The 19360-nt window shown below is 31.7% G+C and overlaps 2 protein-coding genes across 3 annotated transcripts in view; one reads left to right on the top strand and one right to left on the bottom strand.

Moving 5' to 3' along the window:
• Positions 1 to 4027, bottom strand: part of LOC127715115 (protein YIPF5-like) — an 84906-nt gene extending 80879 nt beyond the window's left edge. Inside the window, exon 1 of the mRNA XM_052221159.1 lies at positions 3967 to 4027. The gene's annotated coding sequence lies outside the window, so the exon portion shown is untranslated. The remainder of the gene's footprint in view (positions 1 to 3966) is intronic.
• The window catches only part of LOC127715119 (60S ribosomal protein L9-like), a 327893-nt gene extending 310331 nt beyond the window's left edge, over positions 1 to 17562 (top strand). The window contains exons 1-5 of one of the 2 annotated variants that reach the window (XM_052221162.1): positions 4048 to 4086; positions 5042 to 5095; positions 6382 to 6587; positions 10841 to 11051; positions 17436 to 17562. In XM_052221162.1, the coding sequence (XP_052077122.1) occupies positions 5050 to 5095; positions 6382 to 6587; positions 10841 to 11051; positions 17436 to 17530 (558 nt within the window). In that variant the 5' untranslated portion in view covers positions 4048 to 4086; positions 5042 to 5049 and the 3' untranslated portion in view covers positions 17531 to 17562. Of the gene's footprint in view, positions 1 to 4047; positions 4087 to 5041; positions 5096 to 6381; positions 6588 to 10840; positions 11052 to 17435 lie in introns of those variants that run through there. The other variant, XM_052221163.1, reaches the window with a different exon arrangement.
• Positions 17563 to 19360: the final 1798 nt, after the last annotated feature.

The following is a 19360-nucleotide window of genomic DNA, read 5'->3' as shown; positions in this document are numbered from 1 at the left end:
ATAGTGATTGACACTACTAAATTCAATCACTGACATTGACCAAAAAAATATATCTACAAGAAGTTTCCAGTTGTAATAAGAAAACCAGGCGGGAATTGTAAGGTTGATTTTCATCTCCCGCAAAAGTGACTAAAGCCCTCAAAATCCTGGCTTAAACCCTGGGCGGGATTCAAACAGAAAGATTTTGAAAGCAGAGAAAACTGTGCCCCTTATAATCAGCATGACTTTATCAAATGACAATACGAATACTAAAAATCCAGGCTAAAAATAAGGCGTACAAGTAGGAACTTAAATGCAGTCACGGAGCCGGGATGTCACGGGTGTGTCCTAGTACATACAACGAATGCTAATTTAAGCTTAAGTCTTCATATTTTTTTGTAGGGTACTAGAGATTTTGCTGAATCCTGGGAAAAAGGAAAACACAACCCATGTTGATTTTTTTTAAAGTTAACAGATCCATACCTGCTTTTACATTCATTTGGCAGACTGAGTAAGGAAATCAACCAAAGTCTCCATCAACTAAATTTCCTAAGCCCATTGTTGATTGGTTGAAATTCATGAATTCTTGCTGGTTTGGTTAACTTATATTCAGCTTGAGTTTGCAGAAATGAACATGTGTAAAATTTACTCTGAACAGACAGAGGGACAGAAAGTGATGACAAAAGCTCAGATGACCCTTTTGGCTAGATATGCTTATAAAATTTGGAAGGGTTGAATGAAACCCTTCGCCTCAGCATGTGATTACAGCAGAATCTATTAACTACAGTCCATTACTATATATGTTATACAATAATGTACAAAAATAAGGTCTATTTAACATGTTTAAGAGTTGAAATCATTATATAAGGAAAATATTTTCAAACATGGCCATTGAAACAATTTTTTTTAGAAGTAGAAGCTTCTCTTGTCTTTTTGTTGTTGTTTTTTTTTTTGTTCATCATGCCAATCTGGTACAAGATATAAGTCAAGACCGTTTTTTTTTTTCAGGTACATTTCCATCTAAGTGTGCAAGGGTATCACCTATCCATAAAAGTGGTGACACAAAAGATATGAACAAATATAGACCAATATCTGTACAATGTACTTCCAATTTTATCGAAGATTTTTGAAAAGATTATTTATTCCCAAATATACAAATATTTGATAGAATTTGATTTGATTTATAAGTACCAGTCTGGGTTTAGACACGGCCATTCCTGTCACTCAGCTCTAACGAAAATTGTTGAAGAATTGTTTATTAACATGGATCAAGGAAACTATTCGGGAGTTGTATTCTTAGATTTTAAAAAAGCTTTTGATATTGTAAATCACTCAATTTTATTATTAAAATTAGAAATGTATAAGTTTGATTCTCTTTCTTTTAAATGGTTCAAATCATATTTATCAAACAGGTCTCAAAAAGTAAAAATAAATACCAACATATCTTCAGGTAAAAAAGTAATATTTGGTGTACCGCAAGGCAGTATTCTAGGCCCTTTATTATTTCTTTTATATATTAATGATCTCCCACTTCAACTAAATCATACAAAGACTGATTTGTATGCGGATGACACAACACTTAAATACTCTTCAAGTTCCGTTGATGATATATGTGATAAACTTAATGACGAAATAGCAACTTTTAAAATATGGTGTGATATAATGATATGATTTTAAATATTAAAAAATCAAAATCTATGTTGGTTGGATCACATAGGAAGCTTCAAAGCATACAAGAAACATTGAAGATAGAATACAGTGGAATTCTTTTACAAAATGTAAACAGTGAAAAATTACTTGGCATTTTAATCAATGATTGTCTTTTATGGAATCAACAATTAAGATATGTACTGTAATTTCAACCAGACTAGGTTTACTAAATCAATTGAAGCATTATATTCCACAAAAAGATTATGTTTATTTCATAATGGATATGTACTTCCTCTTTTTGATTATTGCTGTACAATATGGACAGAAACAAGTAATTCAAATATGGAAAAAATGTTAAAATTACAAAAAAGGGCAGCCAGAATCATTCTTAACAAAGCACATGATACTCCATCAAAAACTTTATTCAAACAATAAGGATGGTTAACTTTTCAAAAATGAATCACATATCACAAAGGAGTATTAATGTATAAGTGTGTAAATAGTATCGCACCTGATTATCTGTGTGAATTATTTAACAATAACGATTATCACAGAAATTTATCTATATTTTAAAAATCCATATATTTGTCTTGTAAATCATTAAGAAAATATGTTCATGAAACGATTCTGTATGTTTTTCACCATTTGATTTGCATAAAAATCTGTACATGTATGTATGTATATGTATTTATTATATTATTATATTTTGAGTTATTCAGAGGGCATCAGGGGAGATTAGTATTGTACTAACTGATTTTACCGTCTTTAAATAAAGTATTTATTATTATTATTATTATATTATATTTCACATGAATTCAGCGAAGGGTTATGGTTTTTTCCTAAAAAATATTCTGATCCCCAATTTGATGAAAAAAATATTATGGTCAGGCAGATGACAAAAAAAATATTCTGAATCCAGATTTTCCCCATACCTTATAGTGTTAAATTTTGAAAAAAAAATAATTTGATTGATAGCATCGAAAAACTAAAAAAAAAATTTACTCAGACAAAAACCATAACCCCCCTTGAAGTTAAATGGTTGCTCCCTCATAATGTCACACATTTACTTTAACGTTTCAATTTGACATTGCTGCTTGAATGATATATTTTTTTCATTACAGAGAATAGAAAATAACAATATGTCATTTGTGTCATTCTTTAACGAAAGAAAGATTTCCCATTAGCACATGATTAGAAAAATTGAATCAATTATCATGTAAATGATCGTAAATATTTATTCCATAACAAACACAAGTATGAGAAACATAGACACCAACGACTGCATAAAATCCTAAAGCCATCACTAATGCATGTAGTGCGAGCTGACTTTATGGTTTTTTCAATGGATATTTATGATTATTTATTTATTCCTAATCAAGCATTTTGGGTTCCATTTATGCCACAAGGTCAAAACTTCAAAGAGCTACTCAAGCCTTATGTATTGTTAACAGAATATATTCATCAACAGTAATTTTGTATCAGCTTGAAGTAGAGTTATTATTATAGTTATCTTGTTTTGTATTTTCTCAACAATTACTGACAAAAGCATGATTAATACTTAAGACATATATCAAAGAAATGACAAGTCTCTGATGATAATGAACGTTATTGTTCGGTATATTAAAAACTTCATTTATAATAAAAATTCCCATTTAATGAATAGTCTTATTGCATGCATAATTTGATACACTTTTTCAATTTCAATTACATTTTCCTCCCTTTATAACAATAAAAACCTTGGCTGTAACACCTTTACAAAGTATGACCAAACTGGCAGTATGGTCGAATTAACTGTGGCCGAAAGGACTGTGTGGCCGATACGACTTTGGCCAAATTGGCAGTGAAGTCGAAAAGTCTTGCATTGCTGTTAAGTGGCCTATTCTTTTCGTGTTTTTGATTTTTTTTATTCATTCTGATTCATTTCATTTCTATATAGTTTTGCACTTTAAAGGCACTCCAAAAATCTTTGAATTTAAAGATACATGTATCAGCCTGCCTGAGAAAAAAAATTGATTTCAAAGTCCAACACTTATAGTAGTTCAAGAAAGACATTCAAAATATGACTTTTTTTACACAATAAACACTTAACTAATCATAAATTGCTCATTTATGTTAATGAATGTACCCAATCATAAAGATATATGGTCTCTCGTCATAAATCTCCAAATAGTGAAATACAGTGACACTGACAGTGACAGAACTCATTTGTGGAAGTGTTTAAATGAGAAAATAGTGTAAAAAAATTGCATATCTTTCCAAATTTTGATTCACAGTAAATTTAACCTAGTCAATTAAGCCATTTCGATCTTAAATGGTATAAAACGTCAATATCTTTACATTTTTTAAAAATCTGACTTGTTCTTCAACGTGTGCTTTGTTTTTACCGGAAGTTCGTACAGTCGCGCTTCTTATCCCACTTCCTTTATTCTGCCTTTTCCGGTCGTGAAACGAAATCAGGTGCGATGGAATAAATAAACTGATTTCTATCCTTAAATATCCCTTAATAACATGAATCATCTGACAATAGCGAATATCCTATATCTTCACACACATATACAGTAACACCTCATACCTTCAAATTCGCCAATTGATGTGTAGAAGGAATAATACAGCATTCTTTTCACAACCGTTTCACTCTTCAGCATGAAAGTATAGGTTGAACGGTAGTTTTCTTGAGACCTGCGTATTATTATAACCGTCGTATGAGCTTCACAACTTTCTGACCATTTCAAATGTCACCAAATCTGAGGGTGTTGACGAATTCGACATAACAGAATATCGCCCAGTGGCACATCATTTTGCAACAAGATGCAGAAACAAACGACTATAGCAATAGACATAAGAAGAACAAATTTTAGATATAAATAATGTTCTGTCATCAGTACCAAATTTCCTGATTTGCAAAACAACAATACCTTCAATTATTTAGCCTTCAGCCTATGGAAAAAAAACTGAATTTTCTGCTCGCCCTTCTTTCCATAATTCAAAAAGTGCATACATGTACCATAAGGACTTTTGTCATTTTCGAACAAGCACTATTAAAGTTTGACTGTTTCCTTGTTTTAATTAGTCAAAAACTTCACAAACTACAATCCAATATTTTTTTTATCTGCCTTCCCTCTGAGACTGTATTTTAGGCATATCTTTTTTAAGTGTTGTATATATGGTAGATTTGGCTAAGTTACATGTACTTGTGGTATTGGTTGTTTGTCCAGTTTTTGTAAGGGTATAGATTCTGTTCGCCCTGGGTTTGAAACAAAGAATTGGTATAATTTGAATATATATAATTTTATTGATGCTTTAATTTTATAATAAAGTTCTCATAAGGTTCAAGTGTCTGATGAGAACCTGATAGTAAATGTTATATTCTTTGTGACCAACCATTAATGTATAGTTATTATATATATTTTAGGAGTCAACATGAAGATCCTGAACTCTAACCAGTGTGTCGTTATTCCTGATGGACGTAAGTATATCTCTGAAAAGATATGTGCTGCAGCACATTAAAAATCGAAGTTCAGTAAGAAGGAATCACAGGGCAAAGAACAAGTAAACAAATACAATAGGTTGTTCCTGTAAAATAATTTACAATGATTTATACGAAACAATCTGTCGTTTGGCTTCATGGTGGTAAGAAATATAGGTATACAGATAGAAAGTCTCAAAATTGATTGGATTAGTTGATTGATTGATAGGTGTTAAACACCACTTTCAGCACCATTGTGCTATTTTGTGGCAGTCAGTTATTATTGGTGGAGGAAACCACCAATCTTTGTAGGAAAACTGACAATCCTAGTTGATTAATAGTTCGACTACTTAGACCACTCAGCCACCGAGACCCCCTAAAATTGATTGGACCAAAATTAAGAATTATTAATTTGCTAGCATTCAAACTCAAAACAGAAAACCATTGAAATTATATCTTTATTTTTTTTAATGAAAAAAGGTCATTGTACATTGTTGTAACACAGGCATGACAAGGATTCCATTATCTTTTATGTGGATTGCATGAGATGTTAAGAATTTAGGAGGTACTTTTGTATGTATAATATTGATACCTTGTATGAAAATTTCTTAATTAGGGCATATATATCAATAACTTGTTTAGAAGTGTAAAAGAACCACTTCTTTATGAAAGGCCTGAATGTAGGAAATTGTTCATAAGTTTTTTAAAATGAATAATTATCATTGTTTTATCATACAAAGCATATATTTATGATATAAAGTATGGGCTCAAATCCTGCTAAGGGAAGAACTAAAATTTGTAAATAATTTGCAGATCTAACTTTGTTGGGCTAGATTTTCGACAAAGTACATGTATGTATACAAATTATGGTGAACAAAAAAAAAAACATTTAGACAGTATATGGAATGGACGCTTCTAAAGTTTTGATAATATAGATGAAACAAGCTTACTAAAATTAATACTTAAATATAAAACCTGAATCTATCAAATTAAAAAAAAAATCAGTTTCCTTCATAGAGAAGTCAATTGAACTGAGGTCATGAGAGTTTATTACTTATAACACATGTAATTTACATTACGGTGATATAATGGTGGACATTGTTTTTATAGCCACCTTTATCAGAGTTTGTCCAAGGTAGAACTGTACATCATTTGCCAAAAGGGGCCTATTTTATCCAGGGAATTTTTTTTTACCTCAATTGCTTTTTTTTTTTTTTTAATTCATTTAACAATGATAGCAGGGTCTTTTGAATGGCAAAACTTTTAATTTTCAATTTTTGTTACAGTTACAGGGAAGGTACGATCCCGTAAGGTGACTATCACTGGACCAAGAGGGACCCTCGTAAGAGAATTCCGCCATCTGGCTGTGGATATCAGTATGCCCAAGTCAAATACAATTCAAGTAGAGAAGTGGTTTGGCAAAAGGAAAGAGTTGGCTGCTGTGAGAACTGTATGCAGTCATATTGAAAACATGATAAAAGGGGTAACAAAGGTATGTTTTCTTCTGTGGAATGTAATTTCAATGTCATATATTTTAGTGTGAAAAAGACACTCAGCACTTTACACATTTGCATTCAGATAAATATTAAGTTCACCTGGTACAAAAGATAGTTGTGAATTAGGTACAATCACTTGACATCTCTCTGTTTTATTTTTTTGTATCTCTAACGGCATGCCGAAGATGAATTTAAATCTTGATTTATTCATTATGAAATTTACATTTTATCTTTTATTTAAAATTAAAGAATCTACTCGTCCTATACTATATAAAATCATCACATAAAATTTTTAGGAAAAACACTTTTATTTAGTGTTGATAATATCTGTTAATGTGTAAAATTCCTTAATATAACACCTCACAGTAAACTACTGTACAGATATTACCCAAACTTCAATCACCTTTTAAAGTGAATTTAGTCTAAAAATGTATTCGAATTCAAAATTTGTGGATTTTCCTGTAAACTTCAATAGTTCTCAAAATTCTGATTCCTTTTCCATGGAGAAGTGAAAATATACTCATCACAATGAAAATACTTTTTTTATACGACCGCAAAAAAATTGCGTTTGTATATTGCTATCACGTCGTTGTCGTCCAAAGACATTTAGTTTCCGGACAATAACTTTAGTTTAAGTTTATGGATCTCTATGAAATTTAACAAAAGGTTCAATACCACAAAAGGAAGGTTGGGATTGTTTTTGGGGGTGATGGTCCCAACCGTTTAGGAATTAGGAGCCAAAAAGTGGCCCAAAATGAGCATTTTTATATGACCGCAAAATTTTTCGGTCGTATATTGGTATGACGTTGTCGTCGTCGTCAAAGACACATTGGTTTTCGCACTCTTACTTTAGTTTAAGTGAATGGATCTCTATGAAATTTTACCATAAGGTTCAATACCACAAAAGGAAGGTTGGGATTGATTTTGGGGGTTATGGTACCAATGCAACAGTTAAGGAATAAGGGGCCAAAAATAAGCTTTTTTGTAACTTCCAGACATAACTTGTGTGTTAGTGTATGGATCTCTCTGACATTGTACCACAAGGTTCCATATCACAAAGGGAAAGCTGGGTTTGAGTTTGGGGGTAATTGCCCTAAACGTTTAGGAATTTGGGGTCAAAAAGGGGCCAAAAAACACATTTTTCTAGTTTCCAGACAATAACTTGTGTTCAAGTGTATGGATCTCTCTGAAATTGTACTGCAAGGTACCATACCACAAAGGGAAGGTGAGGATTAAGTTTGGGGGTGATGAATCATAAGGGGGTTCAAAAAATTTGGGGGGGGGGGATTTTTTTTTTTCCCTTTTTTTTTTCTTTTAAAATTTTCCATTTTAAGTTGGTTATTTCTGATTTATATTTAAAAGCAAATAATAATGATATGGTAGGAGATACACACCAAACAGGATGTGTAAATTATTATATAATAGGTATTGTGCAATAGCAAGAAATTTTCAATTGCACAGTATTGCACAATAGCAAGAAATCTTCAATTGCACAGTATTGCGCAATAGCAAGAAATCTTCAATTGCACAGTATTGCGCAATAGCAAGAAATATCCAATAGCACAATATTGCGCAATAGCAAGAAATTGTCAATTGTACAGTATTGCGCAATAGCAAGAAATATTTAATTGCACAGTATTGTGCAAAAGAACTTACTTTGTATAAATTGCTTATTTCTTGACCAATTTCAATGGGGTTTTATTCTTGAATTCTTGGGGTTCTTTAATATGCTGAATCTAACCGTGTATTTAGATTTTGGATTTTGGGCCCCGTTTTTAAATTGGTCCACATTGAGGTCCAAAGGGTCCAAAATTAAACTTTGTTTGATTTCAACAAAAATTGAATATATGGGGTTCTTTGATATGCTGAATCTAACCATGTATTTAGATTTTTGATTTTTGGGCCCCGTTATCAACTTTGTCCACATTGAGGTCAAAAGGGTCCAAAATTAAACTTTGTTTGATTTCATCAAAAATTGAATTCTTGGGGTTCTTTGATATGCTGAATCTAACCATTTATTTAGATTTTGGATATTAGACCATAATAGGTGAATGTCCAATTTAAAATTTTTAAGTTCTTAGACCACATTCATTCTGTGTCAGAAACCTATGCTGTGTCAAATATTTAATCACAATCCAAATGCAAAGCTGTATCAAGCTTGAATGTTGTGTCCATACTTGCCCAAACTGTTCTGCGGTCGTATCAAGCTGCGCCCTGCGGAGCATTTTATTTAATCTTACAGTATATATTTGATATTGAATAAAAATAACATATAACTATGGATTAGGTAAAATTTTTAGTTTTGAAAACGATAAGAGTGCCCTCTACAATATCAATAACAAACATGGCGGAACGTAAATTAACCACCTCGCGAAATTGATTTTTTCTCTTATTACTTGCTTATCGTACTCTATAGTCCTCACCCTGTCTGGCAGGTTCAATTTTGGAGAATAAAACCGTGGACTATACAAGCCTTTTAACGGTAGAAGTTAGCAACTAAAGGTCACTATCAGGGATGGGGTAATCGTAATCTGTAATCGTAATCAATTGTAATTGATTACATTTTTTCCAGTAATCGACAGTAATCTGTAATCGAAGACATTTTCGATTACATGTAATCGTAATTTAATCGATTACAGCAAAAATGATGATGTAATCATCGATTACTTTTCGATTACATTTCGATTACTTTAGTAAAATAGTTTGATGAAATATAACCTTTTTCAAATGAAAATATGTATGAATTCACTTTATAGTACGTATATAATAGAATGTATTAATAAGACTTCAGAGTCTATCAAATGCCTTATTTGTATCTATTGTCTCAAGCTGGATTATGATCAACCAGATCTCCCACCAAATTTTACTGTTTATCCAGCTTTTGAAACAATTGACTTTACTGTCTTCAATGCTTTTCAATAAATTAAAGACCTTTTATTTTGAAAAAAGAAAATAGATTAAAATAATAAATGAGTCTTATGTTAAGTTCTGTACTACATTGACATTAAAGCGTATTTATCAATAAGAGTTGGAATTTTAGCTAGAATAGATAAACAGTTGATTCGTCATAATATTATGATATACAAAATTAGAAAGTATACAAAATCCTTTTGACAATGTACCAATGGCTATGCATTGAAATTCTTGTTCAAAAATAGATACATGTATCCCATTTTGACACTAAAAATACATATTGTTTATAATTTTAATAGAGCATAAAAAATTCTCAACAAACTTCTTGTCTTTACTAATCAGATGATCAAGGACTTCTAATCAATGAGATGCCAACTTTGTTTTGATTTCAATTATGTCTTATTAAGAACAGATTTACATTATATTGCCCCAGGTTATAAAATGTTCTCCATTGGCAGTTTTATAACCTGTAATTAGGGAGGTTATCCAAACAACAGGATTAATGCATGCATGTATTAATTATAAATTTACATCTTTGAAATAAGCTGAACTAGTTAATTATTCTACTTTTTTAATATTTTTTCAGAGGAAACTTCCAACATTGTAATGAGCTATATTCAAATATAGTTAAAAATGAGTAAATACAAAATACCTAACATAAGTCAGTATGACAGTAAAAAATTGCAAAATATGGAGAAAATAACCTAAAATATAAAGAAGTGACTGAATCCATGTGATGTCATTGCAAGAACTTTATCACCACTCACTCCTGTTGAAAACCAAAATTTCAAGAGTTTTTGAATATTTCGGATCCTCAGTAAGAGCTTCCATCTAGAAAACAACTGTCAACTTAAAATTTGAAAACAATGCTTTAAATGCTGTTTTTATAAAGTTCCAAATTTCCCCTATACATACGTTGAACAACATATTTGTGTTAAACTTTCTTTATTATTCTTTTGTAATTTTGTAGCATGTAATTGACAGTAATCGAAAAGTAATGTAATTACTTTTGATTATGTAATCGATTGCAATCAATTACATACAAAAATCAGAGTAATCGATTATTAATCAAATACACAAAAATTCCCCAAGTAATGGATTATTAATCGATTACATTTGTCAGTAATCGTGCCCATCCCTGGTCACTATACGGTCTTCAACAATGAAAAAAAACCATACCACATAGCAAGCTATAAAAGGTCCTGACATCACAAATGAAAACAATTCAAACGAGAAAACTAAAAGCCTAATTTATGTATAAAACAATAACAGAAAGTATATGTTCATTTATTTTATTATCATGATGATACTTACAGTAAAATAATTTTTATTACAGGGCTATTTGTACAAAATGAGATCAGTATATGCCCATTTCCCCATCAATGTTGTCTTACTTGACAATGGAACAGCTGTAGAAATCAGAAACTTTCTTGGTGAAAAGTTCAACCGAAAAGTGAGCATGTTGAGCGGTGTAACCATCAAGGCCTCATCCCAGAAAGATGAATTTTTACTGGAAGGCAATGATATTGAATTAGTTTCCCGATCAGGTAGATGAACAGTTAGAAATTAAGACTATTTAATAAAAAATGTACATATATATATATATGCCATACAAAAAAACCTTTATGTTTGTCTGTCATGCATACTTATATTTGTGTAAAGCTAGTTAAGAAGCTTTTGACTATCAAATAGATTGTCACATGTTTTATTTCCATTCCGGTAAATTTGTTGCATGTTTTATTTTTCTTCAATCTACTCTACATGCATATATACTTAAATATGAAAGGAATAATATGATGACGTAGGAGTAGCCTGAAAGTGACAAGCAAAGCAAAATTCTATAGTCTAATAGTCTAGAAGGTAGTCAGTGTCCTCTCTCATCTTTTTTTTTATCTTCAATATTTTTTTTTTGTCCTAAAAGAGAGTGGGGAAACTTTTTGAAAAGTATGAGTCTTTGTCAAATATCGTTGTTTACAGTGCAAATCTAATTGAATCTATAGATGGTTACCTTTTTATACGACCGCAAAAAAATTTTGTGGTCGTATATTGGTATGACGTTAGCGTCGTCGTCATCGTCGTCCGGCGTCGTCGTCCGAATACATATTGGTTTTCGCACTCTAACTTTAGTTTAAGTGAATGGATCTTTTTGAAATTTGACCATAAGGTTAAATACCACAAAAGGAAGGTTGGGATTGATTTTTGGGGTTATGGTACCAACAGTTAAGGAATTAGGGGCCAAAAATGGGCCAAAAATGAGCATTTTCTAGTTTCCAAACAATAACTGTGGAACGGTGTATGGATCTCTCTGAAATTATACTACAAGTTTCCATACCACAAAGGGATGGTTAGGATTTGCTTTGGGGGGTTATGGCTCAAACCGTTTAGGAATTAGGGGCAAAAAAGGGGGAAAAACAAGGTTGTCCTGGTTGATGGACAAATACTTTAGTACAAAACATAATTTAAAGCAGTGTAAGGGAGATAAATCAAATACATCATTGAAATTATCTCCCTTACACTGCTTTTAAATTATGTATAAAGTAATGGTTAATGAACAATAAAGATAATCTAAAACAGTGTAAGGGAGGTAATCCAAATACAACGTTTTGGTTACTTCCCTTACACTGCTTTTAAATTATGTTTAAAGAAATGCATATTTATAAAGGAAGACCAGTAAAAATATCTGCAAATGTTTTCATCTTTTTTTTTTACAAAAAAATCCATATGAAAGATTTGACACTATATTTTTATTAATGCTATTATAAAATAGATTAAGTTAGCACTATGGTAAATTTAAATGGGTAATTATGGTTGCCAACTCCATTGGAAATTTGAATTGAGATTATGACCATATCTTGAGGGAAAGAATTTTTTTGGGGGAAAAAGGGGGGGGGGGATAAAAAGAAATTGTGGGGGGCCAATTTTTTCTCATTTCAGATTTCAGAAATTAAAAAGAATTATTCTTCAAATATTATTTTTTTTTCAAATTTCAAATATTGAAAAATTTCAAGAAGTAATCTTTAATTGCACAGTATGGCGCATTAGATTTGTAAAATCTTTGATCACATTTATTTATTTGTTATGCCGAATCTAACAGTGTATTTAGATTTTTAATTTTGGGTCCAGTTTTCAAATTGGTCTACATTAATGTCCAAAGGGTCCAAAATTAAACTTTGTTTGATTTTAGCAAAAATTGAATATATGAGGTTCTTTGATATGCTGAATCTAAACATGTTTTTAGATTTTTGATTTTTGGCCCAGTTTTCAAGTTGGTCCAAATTGGGGTCCAAAATTAAACTTTGTTTGATTTCAACAAAAATTGAATATATGGGGTTCTTTGATATGCTGAATCTAACCATGTATTTAGATTTTTTATTTGTGGACCCCGTTATCTAATTGGTTCATATTGAGGTCAAAAGGGTCCAAAATTAAACTTTGTTTGATTTCATCTAAAATTGAATTATTGGGGTTCTTTGATATTCCAAATCTAACCGTGTATTTAGGTTTTTAATTTTGGGTCCTGTTTTTTAAATTGGTCTACATTGAGGTCCAAAGGGTCCAAAATTAAACTTAGTTTGATTTTAACAAAAATTGAATTCTTGGGGTTCTTTGATTTGCTGAATCTAAACATGTGTTTAGATTTTTGATTATGGGCCCAGTTTTCAAGTTGGTCCAAGATAGGGTCCAGTATTTAAACTTTGTTTGATTTCAACAAAAATTGAATGTATGGGGTTCTTTGATATGCTGAATCTTAACATGTATTTAGATTTTTGATTATGGGCCCAATTTTCAAGTTGGTCCAAATTGGGGTCCAAAATTAAACTTTGTTTGATTTCAACAAAAATTGAATATATGAGGTTCTTTGATATGCTGAATCTAACCATGTATTTAGATTTTTTATTTGTAGGCCCCGCTATCAAATTGGTTCATATTGAGGTCAAAAGGGTCCAAAATTAAAATTTGTTTGATTTCATCGAAAATTGAATTATTGGGGTTCTTTGATATGCCAAATCTAACCGTGTTTTTAGATTTTTAATTTGGGTCCCGTTTTTATACGACCGCAAAAAAATTTTTGTGGTCGTATATTGGTATGACGTTGGCGTCGTCGTCGTCGTCGTCGTCGTCCGGCGTCGTCGTCCGAATACACATTAGTTTTCGCACTCTAACTTTAGTTTAAGTGAATGGATCTCAATGAAATTTTACCATAAGGTTCAATACCACAAAAGGAAGGTGGGGATTGATTTTGGGGGTTATGGTACTAACAGTTAAGGAATTAGGGGCCAAAAGGGGCCAAAAATAAGCATTTTTGTAACTTCCAGACATAACTTGTGTGTAAGTGTATGGATCTCTCTGACATTGTACCACAAGGTTCCATATCACAAAGGGAATGCTGGGATTGATTTTGGGGGTAATGGCCTCCAAATTTTAGGAATTAGGGGCCAAAAAGGGGCAAAAAACAAGCATTTTTCTAGTTTCATGACAATAACTTGTTTGTAAGTGTATGGATCTTTATGAAATTGTACTACAAGGTTCCATATCACAAAGGGAATACTGGGATTGATTTTTGGGGTAATTTCCTCCAAATTTTAGGAATTAGGGGCCAAAAAGGGGCAAAAAACAAGCATTTTTCTAGTTTCATGACAATAACTTGTTTGTAAGTGTATGGATCTTTATGAAATTGTACTACAAGGTTCCATATCACAAAGGGAAGGCTGGGATTTTTTTTGGGGGTTTTCCCTCAAAATTTTAGTAATTAGGGACCATAAAAGGGCAAAAAAAACATGCATTTTTCTAGTTTCAGGACAATAACTTGTGTGTAAGTGTATGGATCTTTATGAAATTGTACTGCAAGGTTCCATATCACAAAGGGAAAGCTGGAATTGAGATTGGGGGTAATTGCCCTAAACGTTTAGGAATTTGGGGCCAAAAAGGGGCCAAAAAACAAGCATTTTTCTAGTTTCCAGACAATAACTTGTGTTCAAGTGTATGAATCTCTCTGAAATTGTACTGCAAGGTACCATACCACAAAGGGAAAGCTGGGATTGAGTTTGGGGGTGATGAATCATAAGGGGGTTCAAAAAATTGGGGGGGATTTTTTTTTTCATTTTTTTTCTTTAACATTTTCCATTTTAAATTGGTTATTTCTGATTTATATATAAAAGCAAATAATAATGATATGGTTTGAATAGGCATACATGTGAACCTCCCGACGGGAGTACAATAATCCCGTTTTCAGGGGTCTCCTCCCGACCTCCCGTTGAAGAGGAAAAAATCCCGTGTATGAAATTTTTCATGAATGAAAAATTTCTGCCCAACATATCATCTCAGGCATCTGGTGTAACTGACATTACCTGAAGTTATATTTTACCTGTAAATCAATTAACATGCATAATTATATGGCTTCACTTGTCAGCTTGGGTGTCAAACATACTGGTAATCAACGATTTTTACCTCAGGCTAACTGCCGTTGTGTAACAAAAACTGTGTATTTATTGGGTTACTTCCCTTGATTTATCCTGTTTTAAGTTACTTTCCTTTTAATAATGAAAATTTTTAAAAGAATATAAATAAAATATAAATTGAACAAATAATCATAAAAGGATGGTTATTAAATGATTTTAAATGTCTTAGGACAAATAAAAAAATAATAATTTGAAAATTATTTGAGGATTCTATACTTCCTTTCAAGGCTTAAATTGAAATTTATATAATAACTATGACCCTAATTTCACAGATAGAATGATTTTCTGAGTTTGCAAATAAAAACTATTTGCAAGAGAAAAAAAAAAAATAACTATTTGCAGATAGCTAAACAAATGTTCTGGTTGCAATGATTGTTTTATAGAATATGAAGTAAAAAATTTAAAGAACATACTGGAAAAAAACAATGTTAGATTGAACATGTAGAATATAAAGATGGAGAAACTTTATAAGTACAAGGGTACTATAAACATAATAAATTGGATGGAAAGTTGAAGAAAACACACTTTAAAAGACCATTTTTACAGCACACGGTTACATTTACAACAAAATTAATGTCGATTAAAAACCTCCTGATCTGAGTCCTAATCTCCTGACCAAAATTTCCCAATCTCCTGATCTGAGTTTCACAGTCCATCACATGTATGAATAGGTAAATTGAAAATTTTTTAAGTTCTTAGACCACTTTCATTCTGTGTCAGAAACCTATGCTGTGTCAAATATTTAATTACAATCCAAATTCAGTGCTGTATCAAGCTTGAATGTTGTGTCCATACTTGCCCCAACTGTTCAGGGTTCGACCTCTGCGGTCGTATCAAGCTGCGCCCCAGCGGAGCATTTTATTTAAATTGGTCTTCATTGAGGTCCAAAGGGTCCAAAATTAAACTTAGTTTGATTTTAACAAAAATTGAATTCTTGGGGTTCTTTGATATGCTGAATCTAAACATGTGTCTTGATTTTTGATTATGGGCCCAGTTTTCAAGTTGGTCCAAGTTGGGGTCCAAAATTAAACTTTTTTTGATTTCAACAAAAATTGAATATATGGGGTTCTTTGATATGCTGAATCTAACCATGAATTTAGAATTTTTATTTGTGGGCCCCGCTATCAAATTGGTTCATATTGAGGTCAAAAGGGTCCAAAATTAAACTTTGTTTGATTTCATCAAAAATTGAATTATTGGGGTTCTTTGATATTCCAAATCTAACCGTGTATTTAGATTTTTAATTTTAAGTCCCGTTTTTTAAATTGGTCTACATTAAGGTCCAAAGGGTCCAAAATTAAACTTAGTTTGATTTTAGCAAAAATTGAATTCTTGGGGTTCTTTGATATGCTGAATCTAAACATGTGTTTAGATTTTTGATTATTGGCCCAGTTTTCAAGTTTGTCCAAGTTGGGGTCCAAAATTAAACTTTGTTTGATTTTAACAAAAATTGAATATATGGGGTTCTTTGATATGCTGAATCTAACCATGTATTTTGATTTTGGACATTGGACCATAATAGGTAAATTAAAAAAATTCAAGTTCTTAGACCACATTCTTTCTGTGTCAGAAACCTATGCTGTGTCAAATATTTAATAACAATCCAAATTCAGAGCTGTATCAAGCTTGAATGTTGTGTCCATACTTGCCCCAACTGTTCAGGGTTCGACCTCTGCGGTCGTATCAAGCTGCGCCCCAGCGAAGCATTTTATTTTTAAAGTGCCTTCCCATGTTTTAATGGAACAGCCCTTAATAAATATTTATTAAAACAGCTTCTTGAAAAAATATTAAGATTAAGTTGCATAATCTTTGTCTTTGATGAAGTCTTATTAATTGATATACTGTAAACTAACAAATTTTTGCTAGCAATTTATTTATCACAATTTTTTCGCGTAGAAATGAAAGTTAATATTTAAAACTTGAGTCTTTCCTTCTATAAATACATCAGAAAAATTAGAATATCGCAAAAAAAATGAATCGCTGCAATATCGGCTATAAAGAACTTACAGCTAGATAAAGTATCCACAAATATATCCTTGATATATATTAATCAGTGTACAGAAGTAGAACACCAACATAACAAAAAACATCATTTTTATTGGCCTTCTTGAAGTTGCTGTGAGGTATGAGCTTTTGCTCTCTGTTATGTGTCTCATATAAACTTCAAGATGAAGAACAGCAATAAAAGCACTGTTCATTTAATTTGTTTAATGGAGTGTCTATAAGGATTATGTGTCATACACCTTCTTTCCCATTATATAGTTTTGACAAGTCTTAAGGAATGATGTGCTTAAAAGGAGAAAAGTCAAAAACAAAACAAAAAAGTATTGTTTATATACATGTATATATCAGGGTGGGATCTATTACATAAGAATTAGTCAAAAAAAAGCCTTTCAGATCCCACTATTTAATAATTTTGTGGAAAAGTCTTGATTGAATTGAAAATTAAAATAACATTTTTATTTTTTACAGCTGCTTTGATCCAGCAATCTACAACTGTGAAGGACAAGGATATCAGAAAATTCTTGGATGGAATCTATGTGTCAGAGAAGACCACAGTACAGTAAAAAACTATTATTAAAATCTTGTGAGGAACCAAGTTATGTGTTTAGTTTATGATTTATGCGTTGCCTAATCGCTATTTGTCTACAGAATTACTGGAAGTACAAGTCTAAATGCAGTAGTTTCCAGTCTGTTCAGCAATGTGATTTCCACTGTCAGCAATGTTTATTTTAGTTCCACACAAATGTTTTATCATTTGGTGTCCATCATTGTCCATTATCTCTTTAATTTAAAAAGTTCTCTTTTTCAAAAAAATACTTCCACACATTAAATAACTAAAAAAATGAACATAATAAGATGATCCATTTTTTTCCAGTCCTGAATAGACTATTTTCATAATACCGACTTTTGACTCCACAGAAATTATATTTTTTTGACAGGTTCTCTATTCTGTGGTAGGACATCCTGGTACTTGGTCAAGTAAGAGCAACTTAAAGAAGTAAAATCGAGCTTACAATCGGTATAATTTTTTTTTGGAAATTAACTTACGTTTTCTATACACGACTATCATCAGAAAACAGTAAACTTTCCCCCCAAAATTGCCCTGATTATATGTTTTATTTTACTTTTTTTGGTTGCCCTTACCTGACTGAGTATCAGGATGTCCGACCACAGAGTAAGTAACCTGTAGAAAAATTATGTAATCCAGAGTCAAAAGTCGGTAATATGAAAAAAGTCTATTGAAATCTTGGAGTGTCGACATTTATGCACATGGTTTTCCATAGAATCCATAGTTTGTCTCAATGAAGTAGAGGTAGTCCATTGGAGTACCTTTGGCATCTCTATCAGTTTATCTTTGTGTGCAACCACAGGTAGGTCTCAGAAATCTTTAATACATAAACTGATGGCTGTTCTAAGTTGGGAGTGACTTGACAATTTATTTTAAGGTTCACTGGCATTGAGGAAATTTTGAAAGTTACTGTCAAGTTCAGTTTGATGATGATGAATTGCTGATTAATTTCCAATGCCAAATTAAATGCATATTCAGACAAGAACATGTCAATGTGATATAAGCCAGCTTAATTGTCCCCCGCATGATGCATTGCGGGGGACATAAAAATACCTACAGTCTGTTTGTCCAGTCTTGTTAGTGCTCTCACATGTACAATTCTTGCCAGATTTTTATAAAACTTGTATCAGAGGTTTATATCAGCAATGTCTCAGACAAGTTCAAAAATCAGTGCCTATCAACTATTTTTAAAAGAGTTTTGCCCTTGAAAATATCAATTATATAATGGAAAATTACATTGTTAGCGCTCTCAGGTGTACAATTCTTGCCATATTTTTATCAAATTTATATCAGCAATGTCTCCGACAGATCCGAAAATCAATACCAATAAAAGAGTGATATCCTGTGGAAAAATTAATTATTTCGGAAATATCATTGCATATGCTCTCAAGCCATCATTTCTCTATAAAGGTATTTATAAAAAGTTTTAAAGAAAAAAAAAATTCAGTTATTGCCTTTGGACTGATAAAATATATGCAACTTTGGACATTGGAACTCTGTTCTTTTATTCTATAAAAAAAATAAGATTTGATATGATTGACAATGAGACAACTCGCTTCCAGAGACCAAATGACATAGAAGTTTACAACTATAGGTCAATGTACAGCCTTCAACAATGAGCAAAACCAATACAGCATAGTCGTCTATAAAAGACCCAGAAATGACAAATGTAAAACAATTCAAACCATAAAACTTAACTGCCTGATTTATGTACAAAACAATGAACAAAAAACAGATATGATATACAGCAACAAACATCAACCACTGATTTACAGGCTCCTGACTTGGGACAGGCACATGCAGAATGTGGCAGGGTTAAACTAGT

Source organism: Mytilus californianus, unplaced genomic scaffold (genome assembly GCF_021869535.1).
Source record: "Mytilus californianus isolate M0D057914Y unplaced genomic scaffold, xbMytCali1.0.p SCAF_9, whole genome shotgun sequence".
In the NCBI taxonomy this organism is placed as follows: Eukaryota; Metazoa; Mollusca; class Bivalvia; order Mytilida; family Mytilidae; genus Mytilus; species Mytilus californianus.
This window is presented reverse-complemented; position numbering and strand designations above follow the sequence as displayed.